This window comes from Ambystoma mexicanum, chromosome 8 (genome assembly GCF_040938575.1).
Source record: "Ambystoma mexicanum isolate Mex_15411 chromosome 8, UKY_AmexF1_1, whole genome shotgun sequence".
NCBI classification, from domain to species: domain Eukaryota; kingdom Metazoa; phylum Chordata; class Amphibia; order Caudata; family Ambystomatidae; genus Ambystoma; species Ambystoma mexicanum.
The window spans coordinates 905,839,899-905,857,670 of record NC_090929.1 but is presented as its reverse complement, the minus strand read 5'-3'; the positions used below and the strand labels follow the sequence as shown (position 1 = coordinate 905,857,670).

Here is a 17,772-nt window from a genome sequence, read left to right as displayed (position 1 = left end):
ACACCCAAATATTGTCTAGGGCTGATCCATCTGGCCAAACCCCAATTGTCTTCTGTGATGAGGCTGTAAGCAATGCTGATTGGTCAACACCTGCCCTGCCAAGAGTCCCGTCTTTTGCAGCCCATGCAATAGCCTTGCCTTCCGCAAGATACAAATAAAACCCTTATGTCGTTATTTATTTTGTGCTTGAAAAAACAGAATCCTCAAGAGTGCTTTAAGTATATAAGACATAAAGAAATAAGAGAAAACCGTAAAACATTTTGTGATACAGTTGCCAGACCAGTTCCACAGAAGGGTGTGTGATGAATCTATTGAGATCATTCCTAAAACCCTGGTATGGGCCTCCTCTCATGGGGAATGGGCAAGGCAGCCACTACCTGATCCTGGGGGCGGTATTATGTTGAAGGATCACGTGGGAAGAGACTTGTATCAGGGGCAACTGGTGACCTCTTTAACTCACAATTCCACTATTCTCCTTGAGGCATTGATGGCATATTGTGAAGTAGAGCAAACCAACATATGCAATCCATTATGGACTTCAAGATCCATAATGCCTGTGGTACTGGGACGAGGAAGAAGGACCAAAAGTCAATGAGGATCAGAAGTACTATTGAACAGTATGTGCAGTCTGGCTGTTGAAAAGCAAGGCACCTGAGAGGGACATTTTAAACCAAGAATGGGCTACAGCTGGAGTGAGATGCATAAGGAGTAGTAGAGACAGAAGCAGTCTGGAGTTCTGGGATAGCAGCAGAAGCAGAAAGAAGAGCGTCAGCTGAAGCTGACACGTGAGGAGAAGGCGTGCAGTATTGCAGAGTGTGCGCAGCAGGAAGCAGCTTCATGGACGGCAACAGGAAGAGTGAAGGGAAGCCCAGCCATATGGAAGACGTGCTGCCAACCCGACGTGATTTGCTTCAGTGTGCGGAAGGACTCAAAGGCCCAACTGAGCTGGCAGAGCTCCACAGAAGAGCCGTGCAGACTGCTGAAGTTACGTGGGAGGTGGAAATGGAGCAGGCAGAAAGCAGAAAGTCAGCCGCAACAGCAGAAAGTGAATCAGAGACACTAAAGGAGACCAGTGAGTTGGCCTGCAGTTAAAGGTGACCCTGGGGCGCTACGAGCAGAACATTTGGCAGTAACCAATCATTTTGAATACCGACAAACCAAGAGGCTGTAAAGAAGCAGTACAAGGGTGCAATTTCTCTTTTATGGAATACCAACTTGGGGAAACCTGTAACCCACATTGCCAAGAGTCAAGAGACCATAAAAAGAGGCAGCCGTTGTTCAGCCCTCCTCACATGGGATACTGGTGTGGAGAACCTTGGAACAAATATTGCTAATAAGACTAATAATTTTTGTAGGACTTTTCTTCATGGCAGGCGAGTAAACCAGAAAAGGGATCAGTAGTAGTTAGTTCTGACAGGTGAGTATATCAGCAAAGAAGATGTTTTGAAGAAGTGTGGTTGTGGCAAAAAGGTGTGGTGGAAAGCACTTGTTTACTCTATTATCATTTTAACAAACTGTTGTATCACCAAAGGTATTTGCTGTGCTATCCTGACAAAGGTTTTCAATTTGAAGAATAAGTGTGATATGCTAATAATTACTTTGCATCATGAGGAAAACAATTGACTTGTTATATGGATTTGTGTTTTGTGAGAGAGACATTTGCCTACCAGGAAGGATACTGTGGAGACAATTGCTTTGATTTTTGAACAAGTGTTTGTGAAAGAGACATTTACATTACAAAAAGGAAGGACGCAGTGGAGGAAAAAGACATTTTGAGTTGTACCGAACAGAACTTTGTTGAATCCGAACTTTTCCAAAAGTAAACCTGAATTGATCCAGGGGAAGGGAGCCCAACCCTGGTCATAAGGAGTACTTTCTAAAACCTATATGTTTGAACTTTTACACTGTTTTGTTGAACTGAAGATAGCCAAATATTCCATGTATACTTTTGTTGTATGTATTAGTGTTTGGGTGAGAGACTTTTTGGACACTAGGTCATCGTTCTTTAGTTTTAGTTCGCTAGGTAGGGACATCCTCGCTAGGATAGGAAAAGATAGGCGTTTATCTCACGTCTTTTCATTTGAATACATGGAAAACATTGAGAAAAGTATACCTTTGTGTCCGTTTCGAATTTCTTCCCCTTCACAGGTGGTACTGGAGCATCAAGAGGGAATCTAGGAACAGCTTCATTGTCCCAGTGGGGGTGGGTCAAGAATTGTACAAAACCTAGGAATTGTGAAAACCTCCCTAAGGGAGCTGCAACCCTTATTAAGAAGTATGAGACATTGGGGAACCAGCTAGGAGAAGGGAGTCTTTGTCCTAGCCCCACGAGAACTCTATGCAGCTGTCTATTTTCTGTTAGGTTATGGAGAACCCAGAACCTTTGTGGAACTTTTGCTTTAAACTAACAGGCATTTGGATGCCTTACAACCAGGGGAAAGGGTAATTCACCTGGATTATGAACAGTAGCTGGACTTTATAGTGTTTTGCTGCACTGACAGGGATAGAGAACAAGCCTTTGTGACTGGGACGGTGCCTTTTTGTTTTGACTCACACAAACTTCCTGACGAGCACCTGAGTTTCTTCAGTTTAGGAGGGGAAACCCCTTAGATTTAGGGATGGATAGGTTTGGTTTTTCATTTATTAAATATCTATAGCAACCACTATTGCACTACTTGGTCAGTCTCTTCATTCCTTCCGGTAGTGACTTGCACCTGTGAGTGTTCGGTTTTATTTGTGCGTGATTGGTCAAGTGCACTTTGTTTCAGGTAAATTAGCTGGAGAAGCACATCCCTCTCCTGTGTCTTGGGGACCGAGCCTACATAGAATCAGTTTGTATTTTATGGATCCTAGTTTGATTCTCGTAAATAGGAGGCGAGTAAGGAGCTCTGCATCGGGTTCGAGCAGGCGCTACTGAGACTGGTACTCCTATGTGGCTGAGGCTGAGATTAAACTTCAGAAGACAGTACCGACATGTTACATAATCAAATTTACCATCAGGAAGTTTGGCAAATGGGTGTGCAGGACCAGAGATGCTGCTTTCTAAAACAACAGCACTGGGAATTTGTTGAAGGGCCAGGCCCTATCAGTTTGCCCATGTAACGATTGCAGACCTTATGCTTGTGGAAATGATAAGCTACTCACCGTAGTGACTAACGTACTCTAAGTCCATAGTCCCCTTTCCTCCATACTGCATGGGCGTCCCACATTTTTCACCAGAAAAAAATCTTCTTCCCCTTTAAATTTAGAGGCGCGGGGGGGTGCACCCCAGGGAGCATGCGCTGCCCTGACTCCGCCCTCCGGCGCCACACCTCAGTCCCCATTGACGTGTGAACAATAGATTTCACATTGCCAAATGACACCAGTATTATTAGGGGGGAGGTTGGTCGGACATATAGAGGAAAGGGGACTATGGACTAAGAGTACGTTAGTCACTACGGTGAGTAACGTCTAATTACTCTTATGTCCTGTTCCCTTTCCTCCATACTTCATGGGCGATTACAACTGAATGTAGCCCCAGGGTGGAGAGGAGACCCTCCTTAAGCAAATAGGTTCCTGAGAACCGCCTGTCCGAAAGCTGCGTCAGATCTAGAGCAGGTATCCGAAAAGTAATGCTTGCAAAAAAACGAGGGAGTGGCCCAAGCGGCTGCCCTGCTTATGACTTGCCAAGGGACATAGCGCTGGAAAGCGATGGCCGTTGCCTTGGCCCTGACTGCGTGGGCATGCATGTTGGCCGGCAGCGGCTTGTGTTGGCCCTCGTACACTTCTTTGATGGCTGAGACCATCCAGCAGGATATGGAGGCGTTGGCCCGATAGCCTGGTCTTGAGCCTCCGAAAGTGACAAACAGGGCGTCCGATTTGCCGAAGCCCTTGGTCCTGTCCAAGTAGAATTTCAGGGCACGCCTGACATTCAGGCAGTGCAGCACTCTCTGTGCTTTGTCCTTAGGATCGGCAAAGAACGTAGGAAGGACTATTTCTTTGTTGAAGTGAAAAGCATTCAGCACCTTGAGCAGAAACGCTGGGGGTGTCCGTAGGACTACTTTATCCCTGTGAAAGGTAGTATATGGTTCCGAGGTGACCAGCGCCTGGATTTCACTGACTCTACGAGCCGAGGTAAGGCTGATTAGCAAGGCGGTCTGGATGGTGAACATCCTGATGTCCGCGTACGCCTTTGGCTCAAACGGTTTGAGGTCCCACACGGGGTGCAGCCTCTTGACGGGCGGGCGGGTAGAGCTTTGCGAGCACCGTCAAATGTTTCTTGATTATAGGATTGGAGGAGGAGAGGATCCCCTCCTCAGAGTTCCTGTAAGCCCCGATGGCTGCAGGGTAGGTACGGCAGGTATTCACCGGCACACCAGAGTGGCCGAGGTGCGCTGAGAAGGAGAGCACGTCGTCTAACGTACATGCCAGGGGATCGATTTCCTTGGAGTCTGCCCAGTGCAGAATCTGGTCCATTTACTTTTATACTGGACCCTGGTAGCCTTGCTCCTTGCGTCCTGAATGATTTCCAGATTAGCCTGAGAGAGGCTGAGCTGCTCCAGCGTTACCTGCTCAGGTACCACGCTGTGAGGGCTAGTTTCTGTGGCGTGGGGTGGATGACTCTGCCCTCCTGCTGCGCCAGAAGATGTGCCAGGCACGTCGGGAGGTGAATCGGAGGCATCTCAGAGAGGCTGAGCATCTCCGAAAAACATGGCCCGGCCGGCCACCATGAAGCTATTAGAATGATGTTGAGTTGGCGAGAATCCTTCATCTTGCAAATCACTCTGTGAATCAGCGGTGTGGGCGGGAAGGCGCAAGCATTCATGCCGTTCCACTGAAGCTGAAATGCATCGCCCAGGGAGCTGGGGCCCTGTCCCTGCCAGGAGGCGAACTGAGGGCACTTCTTGTTGTGCCAGGTGGCAAAGAGATCCACCTGGGGATGACCCCATCGGTTGAAGATCTCCTGAATAACAAGGTTGTTTAGCAGCCACTCGTAATTGTCTGCTCCCAAACTGCTGAGCCTGTTCGCATCCAGGTGGGATTCCCCCAGGAGGTGGATTGCCGTGAGGTAGATGTTGTTTTCCATGGCCCACTCCCATATGCCGATTGCCAGTCTGCACAGAGGAGGAGATCTGGTGTCTCCCTGCTTGTTGACGTAGTACATGCTGGTCGAGTTGTCTGTCTGGATGAGCACAACCTTGCCCCTGAGAAGTGGTAAGAATGCTCTGAGCACTAGCCAGATGGCGTTCAGCTCTAACCAATTGATGTGGTATTGCTGTTCCTGTCGAGTCCAGGTGCCATGGATCGAAAGATCGTCCAGAGTGGCTCCCCAGCCCTCGAGGTGATGGTGGCCTGCGGGGTGGGCAAGGGCTTGCCCGTCCGTAGGTTGCAGTCCCTGGACCACCATGTTAGGTCCAGGTGGAGAGAGGGAGGAACGTTGATCATCTCTGATTGGGAGCCCCGCTCCTGGTTCCATGAGGCCGTGAAGTGCAGCTGAATCATCCTCATCCTCAATCTCATGTGTGGAATAGCTAATAGGACCGCCGCCAAGAGACCCAGGAGATGCTGGTACCACCATGCCGAGGTCCGCTCTCTGCAGAGGAAGTGGGTAATGGCCCTCTTGATGGCTGAGATCTTGTCCTCCGACGGAAATACCTTCTCGGAGCACGTGTCCCAGATGAGGCCCAAGAATGTCAGTCTGCGTGGGGTGCAGCTGCGACTTCTTGAGATTGAACGAGAAGCCCAGATAGTGCAGTGTGTTCATAAGGGCATGGGGAGAGGGGTGAACCGCTTCCGGAGATGTAGACTTGACGAGCCAGTCATCGAGGTATGGATAGATGTGGATGCCCTGCGCTCTGAGGAGGGAAGCCACCGTATTCATGAGCCTGGTAAAGACCCTGGGGCCGAGTTAAGGCCAAAAGAAAGGACCTTGTATTGAAAATGGTAGCCCATGATCCTGAACCGTAGGAAAGAACAATGGGGCTGCCAAATCGGGACGTGTAGGTAGACGTCCTTCAGATCCAGGGAGCACATCCAGTCTCCCTTGTACAATGTCTCCGCTATAAAAGCTGGTGTAACCATCTTGAATTTTTGTAGGGGTAAGGAGAGGAAAAGGGTGGAAAGGTCCAGCACAACTCTCAGGCCAGCCTGGTTCTTCTTCTGAATGGCGAAAATCCTGGGGTAAAAGCCCAAGCCCGCTGGGTGGCTGGGACTTCCTCCACTGCCTGGCTCTCTACGAGCGACCGGATCTCCGCCAGAAGAGTTGCTGTCCCAACTTGAGGGAGGGGAGGAGAGGCTGGGATGGGTAGGCGGTACTCCGTGGATACTACGGAGAGGATCCAGGGGTCGGTGAAATTCTGGTGCCAGAAATGTGCATGGAGAGCAAGCCTGCCCCCCACTGGAGACACGTGGACCCGAAGGGGCGTGTCATGCCTTCTTTCCCTCGGAGGCTGTCACGGAGGAGGGGGACTAGAAAAAGTCCTTACTCCCCCCCGCCCCTTTTTGTTGCTTGCGCCGGTTCTGAGACAGCGAGCGGTCCGGCTGCCTGGATCTCCGTTCCTGGAAGCCGCAGAACCCTTCATACATATGCCCCCTGTCAGAGCGCTGCTGTGAATGGGTGTACGACTTGGGCGTGGTCTTTGTCAAGATGGATAAAGACGTGGCCGTTTGTGAGCTGTTTTTCTTTTTGTCCAGCTCTTCATCCATGGAGGAGGGGAAGAGGTCCCCCCCCTCGAATGGTAGATCTAATATGCGTTCCTGGATGTCCGGGTTGAACTACGTTGCCCGGAGTCAGGCTGTCCTTCTCATGTCCATGGCGATACAGATGGCATGGCCAAAGGTGTCGAAATGGGCCACGGTGGATTCCATGTGGTCATGCGCCACCAGCTTGGCCTCTGCCAGCCCCACCTTGAAACATGATTGGCTGTGCGTAGGGAGTTCTGGGAGAAAGTCTGCAATTTCCCGCCATAACCTCTGATTAACGGCAGCCAGCATGGAATCGGCATTGGCTTGACGAAGGTGCAGGGATGCGTTGGAATAGTTTTTCTTTCCATACGCCTCCAAGATCTTCTCCTCCTTGCCAAGTAGAGCCGCAGAGGAGGAGGCTGAGGAACACTGAGGCTTGGAGTACAGTGATGTTGCAGTGATCACTGAGGAGTGTGGCTGAGGATGGGCCGAGAGCAAGAGTGTATCCCCCTCCATCCGCCTGTACTTGGCGTCCAGGCGTCGATTGACCGGCTGCGCCGAGTGGGGCTTAAGCCAACCCTTCTTGGCCAGGGAGACTACATCGGTCTGCAGAGGAATCCCTGTTCCGGCAGAGGGGCGTCGCGTGAGGACTTCAGCCAGAACCCCCTCTGCCGGCTGCTCGAACTTGGGCTGGGGGAGGCCCATAGATTCCACCAGCCCAGCAAGATGTTTGTGGAAGGCCCTGGCTGAGGATGGCGTGTCCGGATCCTTCTCATCATCCGTGTCCTGCGACCAGGAAGATCCTGCGGAGGTGGAGGAGTAGTTGGAGCCGGGGGCAAAGGGACCACAGCCGGGGACTGAGTAGGCGGCGGAGGCTTGTATGGAATCGCCCGAGGACTCGGCTGGGGAGCCGGGACCAGCGGCTGCGCCGGGGGCGTCAGTGGAGGCGTTTGTGGTGCTGCTAGCATAGTAGGGAGGACTTCCCTGATGGCGTCCTTGAGGATAACCCCAATCCGAGGTGACTTCATGAGCCCAAGGAACCTCTCAAAGAACCCCTCTTCACTGGTCTGAGAGGGGTAGGGGGTACTGACGGGGTAGCCGGGGGCTGCTGGAGCCGCTGCATACCCTGCCCATATGGACGCAGTGGGAAGCTGCCCTGCGTATAAGAAGGATAGGCTGTCGGCCATGTACCTGGTTGAGGCCAGTCCCACCTTGACACTCGTTCTTCGCCGAACTCTTGGAATGGTGTCGGACAGGTGCCTCTGTCTGGCGCGGTGGCCATCTTGTCGAGCTGCCTGCCACGTGCCTGCGACGTGTTGCACGGCTCGCTGGGCCCAGCCTCCTCCAGGACTCTTGTATGGGGATCATAAGGCCTACCGTGCTCCTCGGGCCTAGGCCTGGTAGGTGTGACACCCTCGACCCAGGGGTCGGAAGAGCTCTGGTTAGGTGCCCCCTCTGACGTATTGCCTGTGCTGGTGGAAGGACCTGAACGGTCCCTCCTGCGCGGGAGAGTCCTTGGGAAGGAGTCTCCTTTGCGGGGTGCGATGGAAAATAGCGGCCCTAGCTCGGGCCTGGCTCGGTGTTTCACAAAGTTCTTGAGGTCCTCTGGAGGTGACTTTTGGAAGAGCTAGTCTGTTACAGCGAGCCACACATTGTACAAGCTTGCCAACCGTGGTCTGGGCCAAGGCAACGTAGGCAGAGGGCGTGGGGGTCTGAAGCTGGGAAGAGCCTGTTGCAGGATGGACACCTGCTGAACCCTGTGGAAGTCGACATGCACCGGGGAGGAGCGTGACGCCTGAGGACTGAGTACCTGAATAATAAAAGACAAAAAAAAGACAAAGAGAAGAAGTATCCGCACGTGGAATTACATGGCCCAAGCCAAACCCAGGAGCGCTGGTGAATTCTGCCCATTCCTGTCGGCACGAAAAAGGGGACTGGGGTGTGACGCAGGAGTGCGGAGTCAGGGCAGGGCATGCTCCCTGGGCAGCACCCCGCGCGCCTCTATATTTAAAGGGGAAGAAGATTTTTTCTGGTGAAAAAGGTGCCGTCTCCCGTCCCTTGGAAGGGACACCCATGCAGTATGGAGGAAAGGGGACGGGACGTAAGAGTATGATGGTGACGGGATCAGCCAGGGGATGCGTCCCATAGCATCTCTGGGTCCAGCACCACATGGCGGGCTGCTAAGTCAACATGCAAAATAAGGGTAGGCCTGGGGCCATTTTAGCACCTTTGATCTTATACCTTGGTCTCTTGAAAAAACAGCACCCAATTGAAAATCCAAAGGGTGTCCATGTTTTTTCCATTTACTTCTGAGGAAGTCAATCTGGGTAATAAACCAGCTGAGAAGTTTAGATTGTTGAGTTGTTGCTAAACATAGAAAAATAATTTATTCAGAAGTCCAAAACGAACTACTCCTAATATACTGGCTTCATCTAAACTGGCAATAAAAATGAAGGGAGAGCTTCTAAGTTTCTTTTAGGTCATTATGACGTCGAGTAAACCTGTGGAGATGAAAATGATAAAACCACGAAAGCAATTATTGATTGCAAGATCCTCCTAAATAAGCAGAATCTGTAATGTTGAAAGAATGTATAGTCCTTGGAACAAGGCAGTAGTGAGAGCCAGAGTGGCGGTGTGAGACTGCTGTGCTGATAAAGAGTGAAAAGGTTTATTCGTGGAGCAACGCAGGTAAACAAAATGGGTCCTGCGAGTTAGCGGTTGATAGTTCTGTGGGAAGTGTTGTGGGTGGGAGATGTGTGTCACCACCCATTTCCTTGAACCCCCCGGGCAGGCCCATAGGCCAGGATGGGTTTCGGATCAGGCCCCCAACAAGTTTAGGCATCCTTGGCCAAGGCCCTCTTGGGGCAAGTCCTGGCGCCTTTGGTGCCAGGCTCATACTTAATGAGACTTGTGCTTGGTGCTGGGGACTACTTTTTCAATGCCAGTCAACATGGAGGCATCCACATAGCTTGGCTCCTGGGAACCTAACTATGCGGTATAGTGTTTTGGGTGTGGTAGCCAAGGGACTACTTTTCCTGGACTATTTTTCTTGAGGCTATTTAAACCACACCCGATTGGAAGAACACGCTTCACGTTACTTTGCGATCCAGCAACGTGACGCTCACCGTGTTCTGCAGCATCTGCAAACCTCGGATGAACCGCACCTGAAAGGACAAAAAGGACATCGTTATTAGCAGCAGCTTACCTGAGATTCCACTGTTAGCTGTCCACTGCTCCTGCGAGCAGCATCCAAGGAACAGCGTGTCTCCTGGAACGTCGAACCTGCAAGAGAGAAAAGAGACATTAGACAATACATTTGAGCCGGCAGCTTACCTCAAGTCACCCCTCGATCAGCACCGTTCTGGAACTCCTTTCTCCGGTGAACACCACAACCTGCGAGAGCAAAAGACAACAGGTTAGCAAGGCAAGACATCATCATAGCACTGCGCAAGCACTCACCTACCGCATCAAGGCGCTCTCGAAACACCATCACTCGCCGGTGAGTCCAAATCCAGCCAACGTTCCACAGCGGACTTCCGCGCACCTAAAGAGAGAAAAAAGACATTAGTAAATCAAGGAAAGGCTTACAGTATAAAGTAATAAGACCTACCTGAGAGACTCTAAAAGGGCAGCATCAATGAAGTAACTAGATCGCATTCGCCCACAGAGGACAACGCGCACCTGCCAAGAAGGCAGGACGCAGGGCACGCCAAAACCCAAAACAAGGTGAGGAAAGGTCCGGGAGGGGCTGTGGGCATACCGGATGTTGGGAGGCTCTTACCCCTGTTGCCCAGACTTGAACATTGCCCACCTGTTTTCCAGGCAGAACTTCCCCGCTGATAAATCCAGGGAGCGACCGAGAGTGGTAACAGAGTCCCGACAGCTGGGTGGCGTCCCTGTGGATACCAGGTGAGCGTAACAATATGTTTGGGCAGCGGACAGCTCGAGATGAGGGGACCTGAGAGAAGGATGGGCTTTGAGTCAGGGAGTTCACAAGGCCAGGCTTGGCTCAAGGCAGGGCAGATGCTCAGCAGACGGTTTATAGTCATAATGTCGACAACAAAAATGTCGACAGTCAAAATGTCGAAAAAAAAAATGTCGACTTTTTTTTTCAATGCATTTTTTTTTTAAATTGGGGGGTTCCCCCCCAACCCCCCTTTTTTAATTTTTTTTTAAATTTTTCCCTTTTTTTTACTCCCGAACCCCTAAAATAAATATATAATTTAAAAAAATGAAAGTCGACTTTTTTTTTTCGATATTATGACTGTCCACCTCAGCAGACAGCAGCAATCAATGGACCATCACAACAAAATGTTTGTAGGAAGGAGGCTATATAGACAATGGTAGCAGTCAGCAAGATTTGCATAGAAGCATCTATGGCCCAGACAGTATGTCATTTGTAACCATCTGTAGTTGGAATTCCCTGTTGGCTTAGCTGGGGTGTCTAATGGTGAAGAGAAGGGATATTCCTGTATTAAGTCTCAAATCAAGAAGAGAAGGATCGAGAACCCTAGGAGCCCTTCTAAGGAGAAAAATAAATAACCATGCCTTTTAGCTTGGAGATGGAGAGAGTGGAGCCTATTTACATGACCTCCTAAAGGGAATATACATACATACATACATACACCATATGGAATGCATCCAGAGGAAGGACAGGACAAACCTACAACTAACTTAGGAAACATTGATAAGACCACAATGTCCCAAGGAGGGATGAATATCCTTTAATTTCACCTTTTGAGAAAACATACATGTAAGGAAACCATGTGAAGTAGCTGCATTAGCATTTGCTCAAATAGATATAAATACAAATAATTGAATCATTATGGAAGCTCATGTACATATTTTGAAGTGGAATCTACTTTCAGTGATTCACTAGAAAGAGACGTACTTAACAGTTTTTATTTTAGCGTCATTTCTACTAGAAAAGAGCCTGGATCACCATGCATGTGCTGTGCAATTTAAACCCTTAAATATAGACAATGGTGCAGCCTCACCTTGGGAGTTTATGAGGTAAAGTAGGGCAACGTTTCTAGCAGCCCTTCTGCTGCCCCTGACCACACACAATTAGTCAGACTTACCTGTAATGATAAGACATTCATTTTCATCCATGACTTCAGTAAACAGCCGCGAGATGATCAATTCAGGATTGATGATGAAGCGTATTTCTTCTTGCACAAGTCCAGAGCCTGTGACGCCACCACCAACAAACCGGTTTGCAAAATCCACCTAGAATGAAACAGCAAAGTGCTCAAGCTAATGTGGAGAGCAAACTGATGGAGAAGGGGGGCAGGGTTTGGAAGGAGGAGGAATGGTCAAATCTTTGTTAGAGACATATTAAATAAAGTAGCTTTTATTTTATTAGTAACAATTCATGTAGTCAATTCTTCATGAGTATGTACGCTTAAATACAGCACAGTCAGCTTAATAATAACAAACCATGGGCATGTTAAATATTTCCAACATCTTGTTGGACTTATTAGAGTAGAAGAACCTCATCAGGCAATAGAAGATGCACACCATCGCAGAGAACAGCCATCATTCTTGACAATACTCTGTTACTATACACCAATTCTCATTGCACCTCAAGAGACAATCTCCACTTTACACATTTGCACATCACATTATGTGCATTCACCACAAATGCTACCTTGATTTTTATGAGTAAGGTTTTAAACGTTATGTTTTTATTGTGTTACAGTTTATTCAACTTTTCACAAAGATTCAGTCACATCGGCATGATTAAAAAAAAAAAATCTAATCCTTACATCCCAACTAAAATATCCAAATACACTTGTTAAGTTCCACATCATGTTAAAAGTTCCAACATTTTCCCAATGTTCCTCCACAGTACACAAAAGAACACTATGCATGCATGGTCATTCCCCATCATAAAACTGTACCACTGCTCCTCTTCCGACAAGTCTCTTTCGCAAGCAATGGCCTGGACAGCCTCCCTTCTCAGATCTGTCAAAGCAACACATTAACACAGGTATCTAGCTGTCGCCCTCCCAGCACAACCGACAGTCCTTCAGCATTCTTGGGATCGCGTGCCATGCACTCACAACTTCCCTGGTTCGTGCTACATTGCACTTGATCTTTAAGTAGTCCCAAATAAGGAACTTTCCCAAGAAATCCCATATGTAAATTTCCAGTTGAGACCTATGTTGGACATACCACACAAACTCAGCTGCACTATTCTTTGGTCTCAGATCCACCAGGGCTTGTTCAGCCCCATGTTCCACAATTATTGCTTTTAGTGCAAGTTTGTAATAGCATAGGGGTTTGTCCACCAGGTCGGCTGGGAACTTCTTCAGCCATTTCCCTGCTATTTCACATATTCTGTCCACGTTACGCCCCCGCATATACTCAGCCCATGGTATATATACCTCCAATGTTATTTTATTTTTATTTATTTGTTTATTGAACCTGCTGGCGCATTCACCATTTTCCAGTAAGCAGTGAGGCACCCAAGGCTAGCCTTTGCTCAGCGACAAAAGGTTAAATTCCACCATTATCATCTTGAAGGCAGTACAGGTAGGCAAGCGGAGTAAGCTCTAGACCAGACTTCGTTCAGATTAGCCAGAGCACTGACGTTAGATAGAGCCCATGATTCATGGCCATAGATGATCATTGGTACCACCTCTGCTTGATAAAGCTGAAGAATTGAGCCCACGGAGTAACCTCCACCCTTCTGTGCTAGGCAACGACCCCCCTCCCCGATGTAGCATGGCTCTTTAACGTCACATAGTTTATCTGTGCCATCCCATTCAACCTGCAATCCAAATGGATGCCCAGGTAGTTGCAAGTCTTGACCACTTCCAGTTTTACTCCTGCTAATTCCCAAGAAGGTCTGATCTTGCACTTCTTTCTTGGGGGGGGAGGTCGAAAATCATGACCTTGGATTTAGCAATGTTAACTATCAAGGAGTTGTGATCCGCATAACTCTTCAATCTTCTCTAGGTGGTTTGGAGCCCCCCTGGAGTCAAGTCCATAATCGCCAGGTTGTCTGCATAGCCGAGCCATTGGAGTTGCCTCGTTCCAAGCTCCGGTGGAATGGCAGTTCGATTTGACAGTGCCGGTCCCATGTCTGCCGTGTAAAGATTCAAGAGAATCGGGGCCAGGATGCAGATCTGTTTCAAGCCCTTGGGGTGGGAATCCAGGCAGTGCAGATCCCTTGTTGATCCACCCTCACCTTTACCCTCGTCTGGGAGTATAGAAACACCAGTATCTTGAGCAGGCCCGTCGGAATACCTAGTTTTTGTAGTTTACACCACAACCTTGTTCGATCAACGGTGTCGAAAGCTGCACTTAAATTAATAAATGCAACATATACCATAGCATTCCTTGTCATCCACCATTGCTGTATCGTTGTGGTTAGGGCCATTGTATTGATGCTAGTACTAGACCTCTTAGGAAACCTGGTTTGGAACACAGGAATTAAATCAAGGCTTTCCTCCCAGCGTGTCAGCTCATTTAATAATATTTTGGCAAGGAGTTTGCCCGACAAATCCAGCATGGCAAGCATACGATAGTTTTTAGGATCATTGTGCCTGCCCTTTTTTAGAACTGGCACAATAATGCTGTTCTGCCATGATGCCGGTATACACTGTAGTGCCTCAAGGCTCTTGAAGAGAGTATGTAATGTGACTGACCAGACCAGCGAGTCAGCCTTGATTTCCTTACTGCATATTCCATCTGGGCCCGAGCCCTTGATGCCCGACATCCTAGGATGGCCAGCTCAACCTCATCTTGGCTAAGCTTGTACTCCCACTGTCCCTCTGTGATCAACGGCTCCACTCCCCCTAGGGTCGCAATAAGGAACAAGTTACTTACCTGTAACTGTTGTTCTCCAGCATGGGCCTGGCATGGATTCACATGCTCATGAATATTCCCCGTCGTCAGGCCGGGAATCCTCGGTATAGAAAAATAAAATCAGTATCAGTTTCGTTTCTGATCTGTCTTTCTAAGTAGTAACCAATCACTGGTCTCTGGGTCATACTGCCCCCAGCCGATGACTGCCCTCTCCCTAGGCCCCGCCTCCGGCAGCCATCCTCAGATTTGGTAGCACGTAAAGTGGCAGTATGACCAAGTGAAGAGCCGCAGAGGGGTAGGCGGGAGGGTTTGCATGTGAATCCATGCCAGAGAACAACAGTTACAGGTAAGTAACTTGTTCCTTCTCCAGAATGGGGTCTGGCATGGATTCACATGCTCATGAATAAGAGAATACATAGCAGTACACACATGCACAACCACGGGAGGTGGCAACAGGCTCAACATTAAGCAATACAACAACTCAACATTAAGCAACTCTTACCTCCTCACCAGGCTCACCTTAGGCGAACAGGTTGCGCAGCACTGCTTGGCCGACCCTGGACTCCTCCCTGGAGTCCCGATCGACGCAGTAGAATCTTGTGAAGGTGTGCGTCGACCTCCACGTCGCAGCCCTGCAGATGTCCAGCAGGGGCACACCAGACAGGAACGCCGTGGTAGCAGCGATCGCTCTGGTCGAATGGGCTCTCGGACGGCCGGGCAGCTGTCGGTTTGCCAACCGGTGATAGTGCATGATGCAGCCGGAGAGCCATCTGGAAATGGAAGTCTTCGAGAGAGCCTTCCCTTGATTCACAGTCCCAAAGTTCACAAACAGCTGTGTCGTCTTCCGAAAACTCTTTGTGCGGTCCACGTAGAACTTCAGCGCTCTATCTACATCCAGCGAGTGCAAAGTCCTCTCAGCCGGCGACGGGAAAAAAACTGGCAACACCAAGGGCTCGTTGAGGTGGAAGTCCGACGGCACCTTGGGCATAAAGGATGGGTGTGTCCTCAGCACCACCCTCGTGTCATGAAAAGTGAAGTATGGAGGCTTGCAAAATAGGGCCTGGATCTCTCCCACTCGTCGTGCGGAGGTGATGGCCACGAGGAAAGCTATCTTCCACGACAGGAACTTCAAAGGTGCCGAATGCATAGGCTCGAGTGGGGCCCCCATGAGCTTGGTCAGCACCACATTAAGCTCCCACGCCGGGGCAGGAGCCTTCACCGGCGGGAATGATCGGAATAGTCCCTTCATGAATTCTTTCACCAGGCGATGAGACCACAAGGACGCCCGTTCCGTCGTCCTGGTATATCGGGAGATTGCAGCCAGATGTATTTTGATGGAGGCGTGAGCCAGTCCAGCTTTGGCCAGCGACAGTAGGTACGGCAGTACTTGAGGGGCCGTAATCCGCAGAGGGTTAATCTTCTGTGAACGGCACCAGACAGAGAACCTCTTCCATTTATGTCCGTAGCACTTGAGAGTTGAGGACGCCCTGGCCTTTGCAAGAGCCTCTCTGCAGTCGGCCGGGATGTCGTACCCTCCAAACTCTAGTGCTGCAGGAGCCAGGCCTGCAAGTTCAGCGACTCCGGGTTGTGGTGAAGAATGGCGCCTCCTTCTCTGGAGAGAAGGTCTGCGTCCGTCGGCAGCTTGACTGGTGGGGACGTTGACAAGTCCAGAAGGTCCGGGAACCAGATCTGCCTCGCCGGTGCGACAAGGATCATCCTGCACCGGGACCTCTTGATCTGGTTGATGAGCCGGAGCAGCAACGGCAGCGGGGGGAACGCATAAAGAAATAGGCCGTCCCAGGGGAACGAGAAAGCATCGCCCATGCTCCTCGGCTGGGGGAACCTGCTGGCGAACCTCCGGCACTTGGAATTCGCTGTCGTCGCGAAGAGATCGATTTGGGGTTCGCCCCATCGTCGGAAGAGTCGATCCACTTGATCCTGCATAGTTCCCACTTGTGGCACGAGCGCAGCTCCCTGCTGAGTGAGTCGGTGATCGTGTTTTTTATTCCTGCCAGATGAAGAGGCACCAGAAACATCCCTTGGGCGACGGCCCAATGCCACAGATCCTGGGCTTCCTTGGATAGGGCCGGGGACCTGGTTCCGCCCTGCTTCCAGATGTAGAACATCTTGGTGGTGTTGTCGGTGAAGATCCTCACCACCTTGCCCTTGAGGGACGGAAGAAAGGACCTGAGGGCCCAGAACACCGCGCGGAGCTCCAAGATGTTAATGTGGAGAGACTTCTCCTCTGGCAGCCAAAGGCCTCTCGCGTGAAGATCTCCGGAGTGTGCTCCCCAACCTTTCAGGGAGGCGTCCGTCGTCACCGTCACCTGGTGAGCTGGGGTCTGAAAGTCCGTGCCCGCCGACAGATGGGCGCGGGTACTCCACCACCGGATCGCCTGACGGAACGTCTCGTTGAGAGGGATCCTGTCCTCGAAGCTGCCCGTCGACTGGATCAAGCTGGCGTCGAGGAACTCCTGTAAGGGTCTCATCTGAAGCCTGCAAAGGCGCACCAGATAAATGCAGGAGGACCTCATCCCGAGGAGGGACTTGATAGATCTTACCCTGGCCATGTCCATGGCCAGCAGACGCTGCACTTTGCCCAGAATGGTCCTGGTCCTTTCCTCCGACGGCGAGGCCAGCCGTGCCACTGTGTCGAGCTTGGCTCCCAGAAACAGGGCGACTTGCGACGGAACCAGGTGGGATTTCGGAAAGTTGATGGAGAATCCCAGGTCTGTGAGCAGCTGGACGGTCTTCGCAGTGTGCTCCATGGCAAGCTCCCTTGTCCTTGCCCGGATGAGCCAGTCGTCCAGGTAGGGGTAGACGTGGATCCCCTGTAGGCGCAGCCGCGCCGCCACCGGTGCGAGGCACTTGGTGAACACCCTGGGTGCCGACCTCAATCCGAACGGGAGGGCCTTGAACTGGTAGTGCTGCCCTTGGACCATGAACCTGAGGAACTTTTGGTGTCTTTTTAGAATGGGGATGTGGAAGTACGCATCCTCCAAGTCCAACGACGAGAGTAAATCGCCCTCCTCCATGTTAGGGAGAATTCTCTGTTTAGGCTGAATTTCCCTACCTAGTGAGTCCCCCAGCAGCTTTGCTGGATTTCTGGGGTTTAATTTTTTTCTCCTGCCAAGAGTGAGACTCTTTTACCCTCACTCTTGGACATGTTGAAGTGTGTTTTCTTGGTTAAACCTTGTGTTGAATGGGCTATGGGGTCTTTTACTCCATAGGGCCTCATGTATTTTTGTGATGTGGGTCACACAGCACCCTCTGTGCCGTGACCCAGGGGTGTCC

General features: G+C 50.3%; 1 protein-coding gene across 5 annotated transcripts in view; it reads right to left on the bottom strand.

Annotated features, from left to right (window-relative positions):
- The window catches only part of PARG (poly(ADP-ribose) glycohydrolase), a 2,316,516-nt gene that overhangs the window by 552,180 nt on the left and 1,746,564 nt on the right, over positions 1–17,772 (bottom strand). For all 5 annotated transcript variants that reach the window (XM_069610798.1, XM_069610799.1, XM_069610802.1 and 2 more), the window contains one exon: positions 11,745–11,892. In XM_069610798.1, coding sequence (XP_069466899.1) covers positions 11,745–11,892 — 148 coding nt within the window. The remainder of the gene's footprint in view (positions 1–11,744; positions 11,893–17,772) is intronic.